This window comes from Eutrigla gurnardus, assembly GCF_963514095.1.
Source record: "Eutrigla gurnardus genome assembly, chromosome: 22".
Taxonomy (NCBI): domain Eukaryota; kingdom Metazoa; phylum Chordata; class Actinopteri; order Perciformes; family Triglidae; genus Eutrigla; species Eutrigla gurnardus.
In genome coordinates this window covers 10572098-10592443 of record NC_139933.1, presented here as the reverse complement: position 1 = coordinate 10592443, position 20346 = coordinate 10572098, and the positions used below count along the sequence as shown (strand labels likewise).

Below are 20346 nucleotides of genomic sequence, written 5' to 3'. Positions count from 1 at the left end.
CATGCGGTTGACATTTGTAGTTTTGAGTGAAATGTCTCAACTAAAGTTGGTCCTAATTACATTCCCGCCTCTGAAATGATTTACGTTTAGTGGAATAAGTAAATGTTTGCATGCTGACACACTAAATCTAGATGGTATGTATGGTAAACATGTTAGCTTGTTGCTGTGAGCATATTAGCATGTTGGCCATAGATGTCAAACAGTAGCTGTATGTTCTAATGACCATGTGGCGGCCATCTTACTTGGGTCCAGTTTAAAACTTGCTGTAATAAGAAACTACGGTGAAAGAGGCATGTTGTCTTTATAAGCCTTTATCTACCAATAAAATAATTGTTTTTAATTCAAAGTAATGTATCAACTGTAAACAAAAAACCCACACAAGATTCTGGTTGAATTTCATTCATTGTTCCAAAAAAACAAATCATGCGTTCAATCATAAAGATAATTTCATGCATTTATGTTGCAGATAATGCTTTTATTTTGAAGATAATGAATTCTTTTTTTATTTATTTATTATAAACTTGTAATTCAGTATAACAGCCCATAGGGTTAGGCCCTAACCTAACATATAAATAGATTGTAGCAGAACCCTTTGGGGTTTCGGAGTATTTTCGATAAGAACAAATGCTCACACTTCCCGCTCTGACCCGTGGATTTTATCAATTTATCCCCCCTTGTACAGTCCCAGTGACTACAAGATACGATAACTGTTCCTAAAATATCCCTCCAATGTGAAAGCCACTGCAATGTGACTTAGATTAGGATCTTGCCAGCATTAGTAACTTTCCCCAATCCTGCAGCACAAGACCGCTTTTGTCAGCGCCGACCGGTTTGTGTGGCGATACGGAGAAAATGTTGACCTACGCTCACACACACACTTACGTAAACACACTTTCACACTGTCACTGCGAAGGATCGCTTTCTCGCAAACAACTCACCTAATGTCACTTTCCCCTCTCTGTTCTGTTGCCATGGCAGCAATTACCTGTTCGGGGGTACTCATGTGCAGAACAAGAATTCTGCTAAAGAACTCATTGTTCTTGCTCACAGTACACAAAGCTATCGCCTGTGCACTTTGACCTCCGCTCATAGGCTCAGTAGCCCACTGCTATTTGAGAGCAGCGTTAAGACTGCGTGGAATTCTGGGGGAAAAAAACAACCTCAAAGACATTTAACAGTGAGCTACAGGGCACCGTTTTATTACTGTGACTACTAAATAACAAATATTCATAAATTAAAATATTAACAAGCCTCATTACAAAATTATTAAAAAGCTATAAATAGTCTTTGATGAATACTATAATTGTTTGGTCCTTCCCTGCTGGATGAAACCATTCACATTAAGATATTTGATTAATCTGAAAAAAATAAATAAAAAGCATGCTCGGCAAAGCTTCTCAGATCATAAAGAGGGTTTTGTATTAGATGGTAGCTATTTATGAAGGCGCCCGGTTGAAACCAGTAGAATGCTATGCATTACACAATCTATGTGGTCTGTCTGAGGCCGGGCTGCCCTGAACCACAGATCTCATTTCAGATTACTACGGCACAGACACAATAGTAAATCATGAGGAGGACAGACAAATACCTTTCCCCTGTTTCAGCAATTATGGCCAATGGCTGCCTACCTAAAACAACGATGTTGGAAAGGAGGGAAAACAACGCTCTATGACTTCTTTCATCTGTCTCTCTCTCCTGCTATGGCTCCTTACCCGTGCCAGTGGAAGTCTAATACGCCAAAAAGAACGTAGGCACCCGCCCATACAACAGATACATGCAAACCAAACAGACACAAGCACACATGGTCTCTGTGCGCATGCACACTTGCACAAACAGTTTAATTCAGGAACATACCCCTCAATGTGTTTCATTAGGCAAACAAAAAGGCTTTCAGTGGTCCAATCATAAAAGAACGCAGCCAAGCTATGAACATTGCTAATTAAAATCTGCTCAAAGAAAGCCTTGTTTTCCACTCACCATCTCCATCCAAACCCATGTCTGTGTGTACGACGGTGGAGGCCGCTTTTATTTCACTTGGACTGAGGGCTCACCAATAAAAACACGCTGATATTTCTTCGGGCTAACAAGCGTTTTCTGTCAGTAGTGATACGATTACAGTACATGATCTGAATCGCTCACAGCGTAATATTAAATCGCCGGTAGCAGCGGGGGTAAATAAATGAGAGGCTATATCATAGCAGTCTATTGCATAATCCCAGATGCATTCTGGAGTCCAGTGAGTCTGGCTTGCCACGTATGGCCATAAAATTGTCTGAAATAATGCATTAAAATTATACAATGCGTAACACAGAGCAAATATGTCGATGAGAAGAGAAATTCTTCCTGTACCCGCATTTAACAGCCGCCTCGCCCCAAAAAAATCTCAGCAATATCTGCCAAAACTTCAAATGCTAATGATCTAATCCAAAGGAGGAGACTGTTATCATCCTACGCACATATCATATGCTGCCCATCCACGCACTACGGTGAACAGAGATGTTTCCATCTCAGCTTTCCCTCCATCCTCTCATTTGCACGTCTCTGAGTCACACTTTCATCTTCTTCTTTTTTTCTTCTTCCTTTTATTACGTCGCCCTTTCTCTCTCCCTAAGTCCCTGTTTTCCACGGAATCGGCACATACAGAATTTGTCAGGGAGACAAAAATGAGGGAGGAATTTGATGCCTTTTTTTTCACTTTAAGTCTGGCTTCCTGTGGCGCTGGGCTTGATACCGTTCCCTCTGTGTCTCCCTCTGCGTTTGATGTGTGCCATAAGGCTGACTCAACACAGCGAGACATATGGATGATGGATCTGCAGTCAAATTAATCTTGAGTCGAGCTGACAAGCGCATGAGAGCCAGCGAACTATTAGAGACTGTTGCTAGAGTACCACACCACTAAGAGGGGAGGAGGGAAGCAAGCGGCACCACAGACAGTTTTCTCTTTCCACTCGCTTTCGGTTTGGTCGGATGAGATAATAATGTGATTTGGAGGAAACTGATCTGGGGGTAATTTAATAGCTATCACATTGGATAGATGTGGTAACACCCAATTGAACGTACACCAGTGCGTACAATATAGTACCAGCAGACATGTATGAGCGCACTAAACAACTGCAGTATTAAGGCACACGCTATCAGTTACTTCCCAAAAATCCAAGATCCACTTTGTTCTTATAGTAACATATGCTCGGGGTCTGGAGAGCCGGACTTCTCTGGTGGGACCCGAAAAGCCTTATCACTGCTGTCAGAAAATCTACAAAAACCCGACAACAGTCACGTAACATCACATGACATTGTAACCCACGAATAATTCAGCACTGAATCTCATAACTCTCCTCATAAAACTCCACATAAGACTCCAGCTGGTCTCCTCTAGGACACAGAAAAGCTGATAAAACCCCGTGGAGCCTGGATCTTAACCCCCTGTATTGGTGCACTAAGTATCGCGGCACGGCTGCTGGCATGTAAGGGTTCATGGCCCACTGCCTCGGGTAGCTAAATGGTGAATAAAAACGCTAAGGAGTAAATATGAGCGTGCGTGTATTCCAGTAGGAGTTCATCTCTTTACAATTTGCAGTAAATACGCCATCGTTTAAAGTGAACGAGCCTGGCTGGCTGATGGGAGTCTATCGTTGTGCATCTGTGTGCCAGCCTGAGTTCTAAATTGAGGTCTTTAAAGGCCCGGCCTGACAGAGGTGGACACCCCTCTGGTATTATGTTTACGGCCTTGAAGCAGATTTAAACATACGCACACGTGCAGGGCACCCACATTCCCCCCGTCAACCCACAATTGAGCACGGCGTTGAGATACCAATCAGGCCTGTGCCAGCAGACTGACGGGATTATTTATGCTGGAAAGGAGAAGGGGAACCTCGAGGAGGGAGACAGTTGTGTGTGGGTTTTAGTGCGTTTCTAGACTTGCGAGAACCAAAGGTTCGATCTAAAGGGAGTTGAGAGTTGAGAGAAATCCTCGAAAGTAAACATTTGTCCAGATAAGGAGCTAATTGTACATTTGTAGCCTGGGTTTAGTAGCTGGGCAACAAACAATGCCCCTTAGAGACAGACAGAGTGACGTGGGTTAAAGCGGCGTTAGTGATTGATCTGAATGAGTCATCATCCTGCCTGGCTTCCCACCAAATCTTAAGCTATGAGGTTCAAAACAACATTTGAGTACTTATGAGGTCTAAAAATGTTTCTCAGCCTCCAGTCTTATAAATTCGTAGGCCATACCTGACGTAGGAAGGGGCTCCTGTAAAGGGAATTCAGAAATTCGGGGAATGCAGAACCTTCAGCTGATCACCATTACGGTTCATACTGAGCAGGAATGCCAGTAACATTTGTTGTGAGGTTAAGTGAAGGACAATTCTGTGTGGGTCGCCCCCCCGGGCAAACTTGAATTGTCTATGAGTGACCTTAAAATGGTGCTTGTGGTTGAAATGCTGTGTTGGCATGTTTAATCCTGAAATCATATTTGTGCAATTGTGAGCCAGCTAGAAACTCTGAGCATCCAAAGTGTTGAGATGTTTTTGGGAAAGCTGATCAAATTGTGATGTGTGGTTTTTCGAATGCGGGGAGGGAGAGGTTTGGTAAAGGATCGACTTGTTGTGCAACATAATAGAAAGGGCTTTTTTTTTCTCTCTTTGTGAACTGTGGTCGCGAGGATGGAGTGTTTGTATGTTACGTTGTTACATGGATGTGCTTGTGTGTGTGCGTGCTGTTGTGCTTGAAGCCGGAGTGGAAAAGGCTATGCACTGCTAGAATAGCAGTGAGCATAGCAAGTTCTATAATTAAGCTTGCTTTCTCCCTTTGAATCTCTCTTTCTCTCTCCCTCTCTCTCTCTCTCACACACACACACACACACACACACACACACACACACACACACACACACACACACACACACACACACACACACACACAAATCATGGCCAAGATGCCTTACCAAAACAATGGCTGTCTCTGCCCGCTCAGTTCTTTGGCCTGGCAGAGTTCTCAAACAAACCAACGACACTGCAGCCAAGCCACATTAAATAAGCACACACACACACACACACACACACACACACACACACACACACACACACACACACACACACACACACACACACACACACACACACACACACACACTCAGAAAGAGGGATAGATGCTACTAATATTCACACAAGTATACACTCTTCATTTGTGAAAGGCCTGCTGGATCAACAGCGTGCGCACAAACACACTTTGCTGTTGTGAACATGTGGGCACACACACACACACACACACACACACACACACACACACACACACACACACACACACACACACACACACACACACACACACACACGAGATCAACTGTGCAAATAGTCGCACACTCAGATAGTCAGCCAGCGGCAGTCTCTTATGGCCCGCTGAGTTAGCTCCCTCTCCTACCGCCGTTACCACTATTCTAAATACTCCTCAATATGTATTTACACTGGGATTTCAAAACCCTGGAAAAAATGAGGTGAAAAGAAAAAAAAAAACGGGCTGGAAAAATGAAAGAATGTGTTTCACGTCGGTCAGACGGCGGGAACCCTCAGTCCTTATTATCGCTCTGCCAGAATTAAACTTGGATTGTCCCTCTGGGGGACAATCCCCCCCCCCCCCCTACTTGTAACAAATAAAAGCTGAGCTGAGATTAATCACAAATCTTTACTGTCAAAAATGAACATCAGTTATAATTGTTTCCATTCTTATAAACGTTGACTTCGGTGACTGTCTCTTTTACACACACACACACACACACACACACACCATTACCAAAACAATTGAGCTTAATAAATCCGTGACCTTGATCACCTGAAATAAGGGCATCTGTTGCATATTCACTTAACAGCTATATAATATGTGTTAATTTGGCTCTATAACTAACAAACAAAAAATCTTCTCTACATTTCTTTACTGCGTATCCTCATCTTCCTCTTTATTCATAAACTAATGACCTCCTTGGACTTGCTTACCTCAGACCAATGTCAGCTGTGATGCCAGAGACAGCCATCCTGATGGACATCGGGCCTTTAAGGTTGTTTTTTTTTTGTTACAAGGAAGCAGAGAGCTGTCTGAGACAGGTACGTAGTGCTGAACGGAAGAATAATCCTGGGTATAACTGCATGTCCTTCTATCCTTTTGAACTACACCTCCAACGCTGAATCGGCTTGAAGGTCAGCAATCTCATCTTCACAGCCAAGTTATTCCACGTCCTCGGGGGAAATGTAGGGGTCGATCAGCTGCGATTCCTTTGATTGGCACTTGTGAACATCAGCAAAATGGGACTTGATTTCCTCCTGGAGCGAGTTCATGTGCCGGGTAAACTCAGTGTATAAAGTCGCATCTACAGTCCCACCAGACTTGTTGTAGCTCTCTTTTTTGACATTTTCCCAACTCAACAAAAGCATCGGACGTGTCTTTGTACTGCGTGACTCAGGGCCCTTCGTCCACTTTGTTCGTCCCATTGTAGAGAGTGAATGTGCCTCCTGGGTGCCCGCTTTGATCCAAAACACATCAGTCAATATGTCGGTTGATTGTGATCTTGCAAAGAATCCCATTATTTTGTCTTTACACAGCTGGGCAAATATTCTCTTGTTAGTAGGAAGAGCCTTAATTTACTGCTTTAAACATTGGCCAAGGTGGTATTAAGGTCTTCCAAAAGTGTTCTGCAGGTTTGCCCTGCAGTGGAAAACTGCCCAACACGGTTTTCTCCTACAATCGGCTGTTAAAACCTTTGTTGTCGCCCATCAGATCGGTGGCCCCGTCACTGCAGCGTGCAATGAGATTCAGGCACGGCAGGTTGTTGATGGGAAGTCAGATTTCATAGTCCACGTGTTAACAACGAGACTCCAGTCTGCTAGTGAACCCGAAGCACAACTCCATTGTCAAATTGAAAAGTTCAATCGTGCTGAACCCGTGCTCTTTAAGTGTCCCTTGAAGGAGGCGTGGCCCCTATGTTGGGAACCAACAAGATAGAGAAATGTGTATCTGTATATATGCATTTGCCACTTTCTTATTTCCAACCCATGCAAAATGCAGAGATGTTGCCTGTTCTATAATGATAATGCTCATTAGCATCTTTACTTGTAAGATATCACCCATTGGTGATAACGGATTTTTGCTTCTCTCCCTCTCTCATCTCACGCCCTCTCATCTGCAGCGGAGACTTGTTTTTACAGACTCCGTGCCCTGTACGCTGAATGAGATGCATACAGCCTATGATGTTGCTGTTAATCAAACGCTGCGGCGCTTTGGCTCTTGTGTCACCCATATCCATGGCAACAAGCAGCTACTGCTGGGGGGAAAAGTCCTTCAACTGTATAGGGGAACACTGGGGTCAAATGTCAACAGGTTCGGAGACGCAGAGTGAAAAGACTGACCTAGAGACCTAAGAGAGACAACGCTGTCACTTTTAAGTCTAAGCTGTCCTCCAAGGAGACTCCCATGAAGATGGCAGAAACATTTGCAAACAATGTCTGGTATTAGATTTATTTTTTCTCAAATGTTGTATTTCAAGTGGTGTACATTTTTTTCCTCTTGGGTTCTGGGAACGTTATATGCAACATTTTCCATACGCCTGTGCTGTTTCTCAGAAAAGAGGATCTTTTCAGTTATATAACTGTGGAGCTGAGAAATTACATCCAAGTAGAATATGGTTTTATTATCGAAACAAAACTATGTCAGGCGCATTGCTAGAGACCAAAACTCCCTCCAACACACACACACACACACACACACACACACACACACACACACACACACACACACCTACAGTACGTCACCCCCATATGAGAGCAATTACATGGCCTGCTCCTGTGAATAAATTAGTCTAATCAAGTTCTCTCTTCGCTGACATCCGTGCCTAAATCCCTTGCTCCATGAAAAACGCAAAGCACCCCCCGCCTCCAGGACACCCCCGTGCCCCATTCGCCCATTATTCCTTCCTTCCTGTACTGTCTGCACCCGGCATAAGTAGGTAAGAAAAGTTGAGTCAAGACAGTAAAGGTTTCTTGCAAGCGTTCGTAGTCCAAGTGCAATTTTTAGAGGTAAAGTGAACCAGAATTACCACCTTGTGGTTTGAGCCAATTTGCAGTTTACACCCATGTCCGTCCAAAATGTCATCATTTTGATTTTTCCCACATCATTTAATACTATTTAACATGTATGTGAAATTGCCATCATTAGCATATGAATCATGAAGTTATGGCGAGGTCACAATGGTACAGACGGACAGACGTGCACACTCCACTCACACAGCAGAGAGAGCACATTCATAAATCCATGGTGCTGTCTGTGTTGCTGAAGTCACCACTTCAGTCCCACCCTTCTAGTAATACTAAGAAGCCCAAAGTCCAAGAATCCCAGTTACTGGCTGAGGTTAATTAAGGTTTAACATGCAATAACATTTAATTTAATACATTCTTCAACACCAACAATAAAGAGATAAAAAGGCAATTTGAGAAATAAAACTTCTACAAAATGTTTAATGTCTTGCCGAAAATGCGTTGACACATGCACAGTAACGATGCCTCAAAATAATTGATTGAGCAGAATATATTTGTGGTGGCTTTGTGCAGGGATGAGCCTCGGAGTTTGGTGTTCATAAAGATATCCAAATAGTAATGTGAGACCTTTTAGTCCACCTGGTAATAAGCCTTGCAGAGGGAGTCTGAACCACTTGTAATGATCCAGTGATTACCTGTACGTAAGAAGAGCGTTGCAGTGGTTCAAGGAGGACAAAATAAAGGCATGAATGATTGTCTCCATCTGGAGCAACGACGAGGAAGATTTTAGTCATATTTACTCAAATCCTTGACACGCTGGTTAAGAGTATGAGGGTGAATCCACATAAATTGAATCTTCTCCTTGTGGGACAGTAATAAGACCAAATGTTATTGTCACAGTAATGATAGGATGTACCTTCAAAACTAATATTTGCCTTCCCAATGGAAAGCTGAGCAGGAGGCCCAAAGGCGTCAGAAAGGAGAGGAAGTGATTATTAATATGGTGGAGGTAAAAGTAATACAGATGGGATTTTAAAGAACACAGACTAAAACTTGTTGCTGTGTGACGGCCGTGAAAAGTTCTACTTTTTTGCAGTTCTTCAATGACGCAGCAAAGCATCAACCAATCACATGATTTTGTTTCAACCTGTTCTGTTCCTCCAATTTAGTGATATAAGTATGTCAATGAGCAACTTGCTGACAATTTGCTGGTTTTGTTGCTGATAGCGTGAACACAGCATTACTTCACATCCCATGCTGGCTATACTGGTTCTTGAATATAACTGCTTGTCTCCTGGCAACAGATGTCTCCTATTGTGGCATACTGAGTACTGTGCAAGAACACCTGGCACATCAGACACATCTGATATGACAAACAACTAAAGTATACAGTACTTCTACAGATGCACACACATGTTTTCACACTCAAATCCTCCATGTTTAGACAGAAAAGGCATGTTGCTATGAAACCGTGCACGCATTGACAGTTCTAAAGCTCAGCTGAAAGGAATGTTTTACTCCAAAAACACCTGATCACACCTGAGCCTGCGTGCACACTGATATATATTCCATACTCCATAGTACTACTGAATGTACTGCTTCAATTCAAAGCAATGGGACAGCTGAGAGCTTTTTACCTTATCTTACCAACTCTACCTATCATTTCTCTTGCTCTGTTGATGTGTATATATGCACTTTGTGAACTGCTGTTTTTAAAGGTGCTATTTAAATAAAGTTATTATTACTACCCTGAAATATCTTAGACTGGGATAAAGAGAAAAAGAAAGTCTAACCATTTAAAGTGCCCATTCACATAGACAGACTCTAGGTGCACAGCTGGCTGGAGGAAGAAACAGACAAGAGAGAGATATGTTGTGAAGATAAGCATGGGTGTCCATGGCTTTGGTTGCTGGGCAACTAAAATGTACTGCAAATGCTAGATTTAAGTTCCCACCCCACTTGCCTTTCCCAATGTACCAATTGTCGATTGCCAGTGATCCACAGTGCACACTAATGTTGAATTAGTTTGCATATTTTCAGGAAGTGATCTCAGACAGGCTAATTGTCCATTAAAATGTCATATTACAGGCAACAACGTTAGGAAATGTCATTGGAAAGCATAAAAGGAGTAATTAGCAAAGCCAAACGTTATTGAGTGACAGAGAGAATATATTCAGAGAAGTGGCTTGTTTGTTGGAACAGAGTGTTGAATTTGCAATAACGGGCAAATGTAATAGATTAGAAAACAGAGTGAACTAAGACAAAATATAAAACTGGGGAAATAAAGGTCTTTCTCAAAGAAATGGGTAGTTTTCCCTTATTATTGGCAGGAGTTGAAAAAAGACAGAGGCTGTCATGTGATGCACAGTTTGTAAAACGTCCTGAGGCAAATTTGTGATATAGATCTTTATGATTAAAACAGACGTGACTTGATTTGACCTCATCCTCTCTTATTTTGTTGATATCAGTTTAGATACGAGCTGACGTGTCGTCTGGCAGCCAAAAGGTCCGACAGTAGGTGTGAATGACGAAGATGTCATTATGAAGATATCACTTGGCAGAGGCACTCTCAGTTACTGCAAAAAAAAAAAAAAAAAAAAAACGCAGCACAACACACTCAACTAACTCAATTTCTTTTCAACTGTGGCAAATTGAAGCACATTCCTACTCTGATCGATCCAAACTGTGCCGTGCTGAAAAAAATGGAAGTAACTGAGAGGCATTACTGCTACGGATTGGATTATGGGTCAGGCTTATGCTGCATTCACGTGGAATCAGGCGAATGGGAAACAGCAGTCGGGACAAAACCTTCTGCATGTCGTGGGAAAAACAAACAAAAGGTCTGATGCAGCGTCAGGACGGCGAATCAAAACCTGAATGAAGATATGCTCTTTGTTCTATTCTCTGCTGGCCGTAGCTAATTTTACTGTCCTGCTCACGCCCATGAAAACCATATCCTGATATTCCTGATTCCACTTGAATGCAGCATTAGACATACTTAGCTTACTTTTCAACCACACACACACACAGGTTTGTCTTACCTTGAAAAAACATTTAAAATTGATCTGACATAATCAGTTATAGTCATTAAGTAAGCAAATGAGTGTATTCTATTTTGATGGCAACATGAGACGTACATAACTCAAGCTTATGAAGTATTAGGAAATGCATATGTATCGGAGTGAGTCTTTGGTTTCTAGAGAGGAATGCACGGATGGATTGAGGGATGCACAGTGAATGGATGAGACTTACTTCTTGTGCTGATTTTCCTTTCTGTCAGCTGAGCCCAGACTCTGGAAAGAAGAGAAGAAGAAGAAAAAAGACATTACAATCACCATCTCCCTAAGGGAAACTTTTTTCTGGCTTTGTATGTTTTGCAATGTGTGCCTATACCACCCACACTGCAACGATACAAAGCCCGTTGAAAATCAGGAATTAGTTCCACTTTAAATACTCTCTTATAGAGCGCATGGTGCAACACCTTGGGGTGAGTAAGAGGGCATATTTAGCATACTGTATGTGGAGACAGTATTATGAACTGGTATAATACCAGCAATTACCTTTGCATTTTGTTTTTATTATATAATATATTCACTATTTCATTCATGTAGGCTCCGCTGTCCTGAAAAAATCAACAAAAATCAACATTTATTCAATGAACTTGAATGTACTTAATGTAATTAATGTAATTCCATCAATCAAAACACAAACAAAAAGAGAAATAGATAACCTGTTTTCCCACACAGTTGCGTTTATTATAATCGAGGTGACCTACGGTGATGCATGTCTCAACCCTCCCATCTGGCAACACCAATCAAATGATCAATACCGCCCTGCGAGAGCCAATTAAATGGGTAATGATCCCCGTCTCCTGTGAAAAATAATTAGCTCCCTGGCTACAATCACAAACACTGATCCAGTGGATTTACTTTATTCACAGGCCTTTAGCGTGTGAGAGCGAGTGAGAGACAAGTTTAAAAGCCATTTCCCATATGATGAAGGCAACGGGGTTCAGAAACTCCAGGTTCCAAAATGAGACTACCTTCCAGGTCTGCACAACAGGGGCCGACTAAATTAGACAAACGTAGTATCCCCCTGCTGTCCACATCTTCTGGGGGAGAACAACCCTTTGAGGTGTCACATGCTGAGACAGACAGTAGGACACACACAAGACACTCAACACATACATGCACAACTGGCCTTCGGCTGGAGAGAGGAATTCTATTGCTGTTCTGTTTTCATCCTTGGCAAGGAGATGAATTCAAAATACAATACAAATATGAGGATAGTTCAAAGAAAACCCCCATTTTCACATTTGAAGATGGTTCCAGATGCATAAGGTCAGTGGCAGAGGTTATCAATTGTACATAGAAAGACCCAGCTCAGACACATAAACACATTGTAATGGTGGTACAGGCATGAGTGGCAACCCATTCCTCCTTTTACAGTTCGTAATTAGTAAGGATTGTGTATGGAAAATGAGCCATCACAACTTCAGCCACAAACAATATGCCTGTCGCTCGGGTGCACGCAGCATCTTCTAACCGTATCTCATGTTATAAAGTACAAAGGTCTTGGGCGCACCGACTGTGTGGGCGTCCCCATGCAGCGCAACGGGCAAAAGGGCTGGCTGGAGTTGACTATAGAGGATGCGGTGATTAATAGATATATTGACTGTCCATCTCATCAATGCTCCCTTCGCTCAGAAACAGCGGTGCCGACCACGATGACGCATGGCGACGGTAGCTCAACAGATCATGTTGTTGGATAGTACAGAATGGTGCGGCCGATGCTGTGGGCTTATACAGTTAATAAGCACAATGATGATAGAAATAATAAGAAAAAATACCCCGAAGCAGTTGCTATAATTCTATTTATTTCACGTTGTAAATGGTCATATCATATTTTAAAATGTGATGAGATGAAGTGCTTTTTTTTTTTTTAAAGGAGGCTTAATGAGCTCCAGTAATCCGATGTCTCCCGCATGGACAGCAGAAGGTGTTAGAGGTCAATGTCTTTAAGTTTATCAGTGGAGCCATTAATAGACAACGTGTTTTAAAGGGTACTGTACAGTGTTTTTAGCCTTAAGAAGTGAGGAAAAGGCAATCCCTCCCTTTGAATCTAAAACTGAACATCAGAGAAAGAAGTTGTTTTGAGTGTGAACGTGTGCATGTGTGTGTGTTTGTGTGTGTGCCCTTTAATGTGAGCCGTGCAATGACATTTTGACCAACAAGTCACTCTGGTGTTTGGAGTGTGTGTGTGTGTGCTTTCATGTGTGCACTGCAGTGACATTTTGACCATCGTTTAAGTCTTCAGGTGAGATTCATCCCCCTGGTGGGGACAGGACGGGCCATACAGAGTGACTGACCTTTCACCTCTCGGCTCCCCACGCTGCCCTCAGGCCGCGCCGCTCTGCCACGGCTTGAGGGCAGCTGGGCATCCGTTTTGAATTCATATTTGAAATATAGGTCTGTGGGTGGTGAAGGAGTGCTATTTTAGAGCCACCTCTCCGGATGAACTAATGACCGCATCGGCACATGAATGAGCCAGCTGGGATTTCCTGAGGCAGAGAGTTCAAAATCGACTTTAAAGGAATATCATTACTACGGAATTACAAGCAATTGCAGCACCATAAGTTGTTATTTCATAACTGTTTTTTTTTTGAGCCACATAAATATTCAACAAGTATTCAGAACAACTATTGAATCATGCAATAAAGATGGCTTGCAGATTCTATTTTCAAGAACCCGAATTGTATTACATGAAGAAATGGAAGCAAATTCAAATTTCAAATTTCTGCAAACCGCCATCTACATCCTCTAACATCCACTTGTGTCCACAGAATCATCAAAGCAGGACCGGCAGCTCATGTGCAATCTCAGCTCAGACTTATCCCTCCCCATGCATCTTTTATTAGTCACTACTCAGTCCTTAAATCCCCTTGAGGCTAAAAAAAAAGAAAAGAAAAAACACTTTTCCACACTAATGTCAGCAGGAGACATCACACCTGACAACTATTAGAGCTCTTAACACCTCTGTCAATTATCTTAATGATAGAGGGGAACTTATGAGAGACAATTACAATGATTCACACATCAAGTGTTGGATGTATTTGCAAATTGTGTGCCAAGATATTTTAAAAATCACAAAAGAAACTACACATGGAAGGGATTATGGCTCTAATGAAATAAATACATCAATGAGTCAATCCTAAAATCATTAATCGCATTCCAATTTTACCCACAGCCTTAACTTTACATGCATGGAAGCAGGTGTGTATGCATACCTTTACAGTAGGTAACAAAAAATAAACCTCGACATCCCCTCATAGCTGTGAAAATACAATATTGGATTCGTGCCGCAAGAGCAAAATCCTCTTAACATGTTTCTTCAAATACCGACTAATCAGCAAACACAATTACACAAGCAGCAATAACAGCACCGTAGTATTTGCCGAATACCTTCACTTAGTGTCCATTCATTCCAGCAGTGACACACATACCTGCCGGGTCCAATTCAGTGAACCTCGCCGGAGAACGTAACACCACTCTCCCTTGTCTTCTCTTTCTATCTCGTTCACAAAAACCCAAAGTCCTCACCGCGGCGCTCTAATTGCTGGTTCACCTGTCTGACTTCCACTCTTCAGCTCCGTTTTTCCTTCCCTCCTCATCGGACTTCATTTCCTTCTCTTTCGCTCTAAAGCTGTTGGCCACACGAAAGGTTTGTTAAGCTTGCTCTAACGGCGGCTGCTACCGCCACTGACTTGTTGTACTTTAATTGTGGTTGCTAGGCGATAAGCTTCTCCAATTCTGCACACAGTGAGAAGGGGAGGACAGGAAAGGAGGGGGGAGAAAGTGAGAGAATAGGTGGTGGGGGGGTTAGGAGGAAAGGCTCATTATAGACACAGTAGCCTGAGGAGAATGATCGGCGGGGAGGAGGGGAAAGGTTTACGGGAGGCGATGAAGTTGTGCAGATGAGAGACAAGTGTCGATGGCCAAGAGGGACCAAAACACAGCAGGTGCACCTCCTTGTTTTTTACCTCGAGACCTTGTGCAGCCTGGAGCGCTCGAACCAAGCAGCACACTTGGAGTATTTGTTATTACACTTTAAATGGACGAGCATTTTCGAGGATTTCTCAACACACACTTATTGAAAGCCCTGTCAGGTTTTCTGACATTTTTAATTGGGATGGTATTAGCTTTACGCTCATTAAAAGCAAGAAAAGATTGAGACTACAGCGTTGTTCTCCAATTATGTTTGGAAGTCAGATGTAGAGTCAGCAGCAAATAACCAATTAGTTAATTATCAGTGTGAGCCCACGAGTATGTGGGGCTAATTATTGTCTTTGATGTATACAGGTGTCTAAAGCTCAAATTAATTGAATGTGTGTGTGTACTATGTATTGAATTTACTAGAACATGTACTTGAAATGGAATCACACACCATTGTTGCTGTTGTGGGATTGAAGTTAGCAAGGACAAAATTATGGTATATGATGTGATTTCGATAACGTCACGATATGGATGTTAGAACAAGATTCCAATATGTCCTATTATAAATATAGAGTGATCCCTTTCTTATTAAAAAAATGATACAGTCATTCTAACCTTTGATATTTTTGAGACAAGCCTTTTACATATGACGTGGCATGTGTCTGTGATTAAAATGTTTCTTTTAATATAATGGATCTCCAAATAATCTCTTCAAACTGAAATAAGGACATGCATGTACACATAAACTAAATGTATTTTTGTATTCTGGTCTGTATAATTTTAGCACAGTCTTGCGATGGTGGGAAACTTTTGTTTCAACTTTATTACCTGAGTTTAGTCAGTTGTTTAAGTGGAATTTTGGTTCATATATATATTATTGTTAACTATTGGACAACCAACAATTGGGGGGTTTTCATTCAATAGATAGTACATTTTTGGCAGACTGTCAGCAAATAAACAGCATAGATCAGTCAGAAGTTTGAGCTATGGGCTACGAATGACTGTAATCCATCAAGCAACAGAGTGGAAGAAGCACCGCCAATCCAACTCAACTACGAAAAATGGAGCGTTTTTTAGGAATTAATTTCAATTGTTCTTTCATGTCAGCTCGTATCGGCAATGTTTCATCAGCCAATCATTCGTCCATTATAGGAATATCAGGGAAGACCAAAATAATCGGTAAGAATCTATTTGGCAAATTTCCATAACCCATTAGCACACAATAACAGAAGGCTAAAAAGCATCTCAAACGACCATTTTTTGAGGATGTTTTATTACAACTTTTCTAACGGATGCTTCAAAATGCGCTAACAAACTTTTAGCATCGGTGGACGTCAATACAAATAAATTTAGTCACGGAATCCTAGTTGTGCTTAGCGGTTAGCGACCTTTAGTGCGACTGTCAGTAAGTGCTGCGGGCGAGCCTCTGTGTGCCTATGTATGTGCATGTATGTGAGTTGGCAATGGCGCATCATGATTCACTGTGTGTTTTCAGTGTCTGTGGGCACACACGAATCTCTGCCACCTCTTTGTCCAGAGAACGACGCAGCACAGAGTGGTATAGGAAACATTACTCATAGCTGGTGGGAAATGTCAAAACGTGCAGGCATTGCTCCGAAAGGCGACACAGGAAATCCTGTCACACTCGTGTCTGTCCCTGCCTCCCATCCTTCCTCGCTCTCCGCCTAACATTAAAATCCACCTGCCAATTTTTCTCCGGCTGAGACTGAGTGGAGATTCGGGCAACCCAGCATGCACCACTGAGGCGCCGCAGCAGGTCGTCCCAACACCTGTCAGTCAGGAGAAGCTTTTCTAATTATAGCTTCAGCACAATTACGCACACATCCTGATACATCCACACACACACACACACACACACACACAGACACAGCCACACACACGTTTAGCAACTTCCTTGAAGGGCTCTCAATGGGTTCCCGGTGGCCTTTCAATGGATCCTTCCTATGCGGGCTCCTGGGAGCAGATTGTGACAGCTGGCTTCAAGATACACTCTATGCACCGCAAAGCCTCCCCCAAACAACGATGCAATGACACTTATAATAATAATAATTCATAACATAATCATAGGACGAACATTAAACTTTCTATTCACTGGAATAGAACAATGTTCCATCTATTTGCTGTTGGTGGAGGAGCAAAGCAATAAAAGCAATAAAAAAATGCAAATCTGTCTCCAAGTATGAGTAAAGGAATATAGAGTAATATAAAATGCAGATATGGCAGTTCTAATGTTTCACAGTGCCACTTTGACAAAACATTACAACACATTTGAGATACGACCGCCGTGTCAAACTGGCAACAGTCGGTTGGCCACATTTGCCAAATTGTGAGTTTCATGACATTTACAGCTATCTGCTATCCTTCTTTGCTCGTTCTTGCATCAGCCTTCTTAGCGCATGTTCACCGCTTAATCAGTTGCCAGATTTGTTTGGACCGAGGGCAACATTCTGTGTGCCGTGGTAACAAAGCACAACACAATTATGAACAACAGCTCATAGCAGTCAACTGGGGGCCTCCCACGCATCTGTGTTGGCAGAGAGAAAAGGAAGGGTGAGGAGGTGAAAGGCAGGGAGGGATGTAAAGAAAAGGAAGCATTTAGATAGAAAAAAAAATCTTCTTTTTGTTATTCTGAAAGTTGAGAAAAACTTACACTCAGTATAGAGCGTGATTACCCATCATAAGCCAAAGGTGTGTTATTTTGTTTTTACATAATACAGACAGTAATATGCTCTATAAATTAAGAAGAAAAAACGAATGCAAGAATGATGTGGAGGTTCCACACTGTAGGATGTGAACAGTGTGTTTTTCTTTCTTGTGCTAATCCATTTTCCACTGTGGCGTTGGACAGAATTAATAGGGCTCTTAAAAAACTCAAACACTTCTGAGGCAAAGAGAAAAGAGGGAAAGAAAACAGATGACAAAGGAGAGCGGACAAACAGATACATGACATCAGAAGGAAAACAAGAACGACCAGCCGGCTGGGAAGAAAGTGAGCACGGCGTGGGCGCGTTTACAGGTGAGCAGGTGTATGCGAAGATGCGTCGCACACGCGTGTGTCCCCAGCTTCCTGTCTTCACGGACCAATGACAACGCGTCAACGCCGTTGTGTGATGAGAGAGTGACAGGGCGGGTCTTCTCTCCCTCTGTCTCAGCCTCTCCACTTTTACAATGTAATTATTTGTACATGATTCCCCCTCCCAAGTCTTGTGGTCTGGGGACCAAAGGGACCAAAACATGGCTTATAAATCAACACAGCGGAGAGAGACTATGGATATTTACCCATAAATCACTGCGGCGGAGCCACCTACAATCAGACTAATGGGCCTGGAAGACGTGCTGTCATCCAAGCCATGATGTCACCAAACCCTGAGCCTGTGGGTGTTGATATTGGTGGTGGGTCTCTGGTTCTGTGTGTGTGAGTGTGTGTGTGTGTGTGTGTGTGGGGGGGTGCCTGCATATGTGGCTGCGGGTCTCTAGCTATGTGCGTGTGTAGGGGGGTTGTCTGAGTATGTGGTGGTAGGTCTACGGCTTTGCTTGTGTAAGTGTCTGTGGCGAGTGTGTGTGTGGTGTATGTGGGAGGCGGAATGTCTGTTTATATGGGTTTGTGTGTATTGGGGTGGTCAGTATATACTTTCATCATGTCTCTGCATTTCTGTACATTACACACACTCACACTGGTATTCAACATCTTAGACTGGACTTAACGCATACGTATAAAATGCATACTGACACACACACACACACGTTGGTCGTGCGGTTGGTGCTGGCTTACAATGGGTGTGGGATTCCATAGAGAAAATCTAAACAAGTCGAGCGGTTAGCACGGGTCTGCCACGTTTCCACACAATGGCACTCATTGACATAAATAACTGGGGACTTTGTGAAATGGGACACCCATTAACTTCTCCTCCACAGATAATTGCCCATTAGATCTTGGAAGAGCGGCGGATTGAGAAATAACTCAACTCCGACACTGACATTGTGAAAGGGGGCCTGGAATCCTTTAAGATGGGTTGGCTTTTTGGTACTATCACCCAGCCAAGCGCTTGGATGATCAACAAAGAAAAACGATGGCTTGTTGTCGGAGCTGCGCAGTATGGGCCTTTTTTTGCTCTTGCTGTGCTTTGAACATGGAAGGACTGCATAAGAGTAGAAAAACTACATTGGTTAAGTAATTGAAGATCTTAGCACTTTGTTTCGAGAGTTTGAGCTACATTTAGAAATATACACGTGGGCAATTATGATGACTCATAAACAGCCAATGCATCCGGGGCTGATGTCACTCTTGACGTCCGCAATGCACTTATAGACAACCTTCCCCCTTTGGTGAATCAGAACTCGTGGCTTTGTTGTCCGGGCTCACAGAGTCTCCTTCAATTGACGTGGCCGCGTCACCACTTCACTTCCACTTACTCGTCTTCCGGCTCAGGCGGTGCGCGTGTCCCCATCCGTGTGTGTCACAACAGCGTGACGAAGGGGCGATTCAGGAGTAACGTGACTCATCCGTAAGGAAATGAAACGCCTCCTGCCTACATGTTCAGAGCGTACCACGCTGCAATACTGTAAACACGACACCGGGTTCAGCCAGTTTTGATGTAAAATATGACGCAGAACAGATCAATTCTAGAGCTGCAGGCGATGACACATCAGTGAGGGGGAATTATAGATGATACCTGTGGATATTCTACCGTGCGTCACATGATTCACACACGAAGCTCACGAAGATGTGACCTGCCACAGGAGAATTTCAAATTCAAGGCTTTTGCACACACACACACGTTTGTGTCTCAGCGATAGTCCGACTGACATGGAAACATATTCACTCCACCTACACATGCCAATAGCCATGCCTCTATTTATTTTCCCTCATTAGTTTTAAATGGCCCATCCAGACGTTACTGCGGCCCCTGCTTTTAATCATTGGAGAGAGCCTCGGCTCGGCACTGGCCCTCGTCCTCTTTGATGTCCCCCAGGCAGTTGCAAGCCAACCGGCGAGCTGATGTCTCTCCGTTTCTGCTACTGCAGGCAGCTGCACTTTGCAAAAAGCTCTTTTCAGATTGAGTCATGCACCTATCTAAGTGAGTATTCAGATCTCTGGTAATTACTGGAGGTTAAGTGCACGGATGGAAAGGACGACAACATGCACATAGAACTGTGTGTGTCTACGTGCCCTGAAGAGAGAAAGACAGTCACAGGTGTAATAGCACATATAAAACCATAAAAACAGGCCTAAGGTGGCTAAAGTAAGCTAAGTAAGCCTTGTTTATTTTCAATTCTGTGTGAATAAAACATTGATTCAAATGTTTTATGTGTTG

At 42.8% G+C, this 20346-nt stretch overlaps 1 protein-coding gene across 1 annotated transcript in view; it reads right to left on the bottom strand.

Moving 5' to 3' along the window:
* ankfn1b (ankyrin repeat and fibronectin type III domain containing 1b) overlaps nt 1-20346 on the bottom strand; it is a 98992-nt gene that overhangs the window by 36488 nt on the left and 42158 nt on the right. Inside the window, exon 4 of the mRNA XM_084040228.1 lies at nt 11271-11311. Within this exon, the coding sequence (XP_083896354.1) occupies nt 11271-11311 (41 nt within the window). The remainder of the gene's footprint in view (nt 1-11270; nt 11312-20346) is intronic.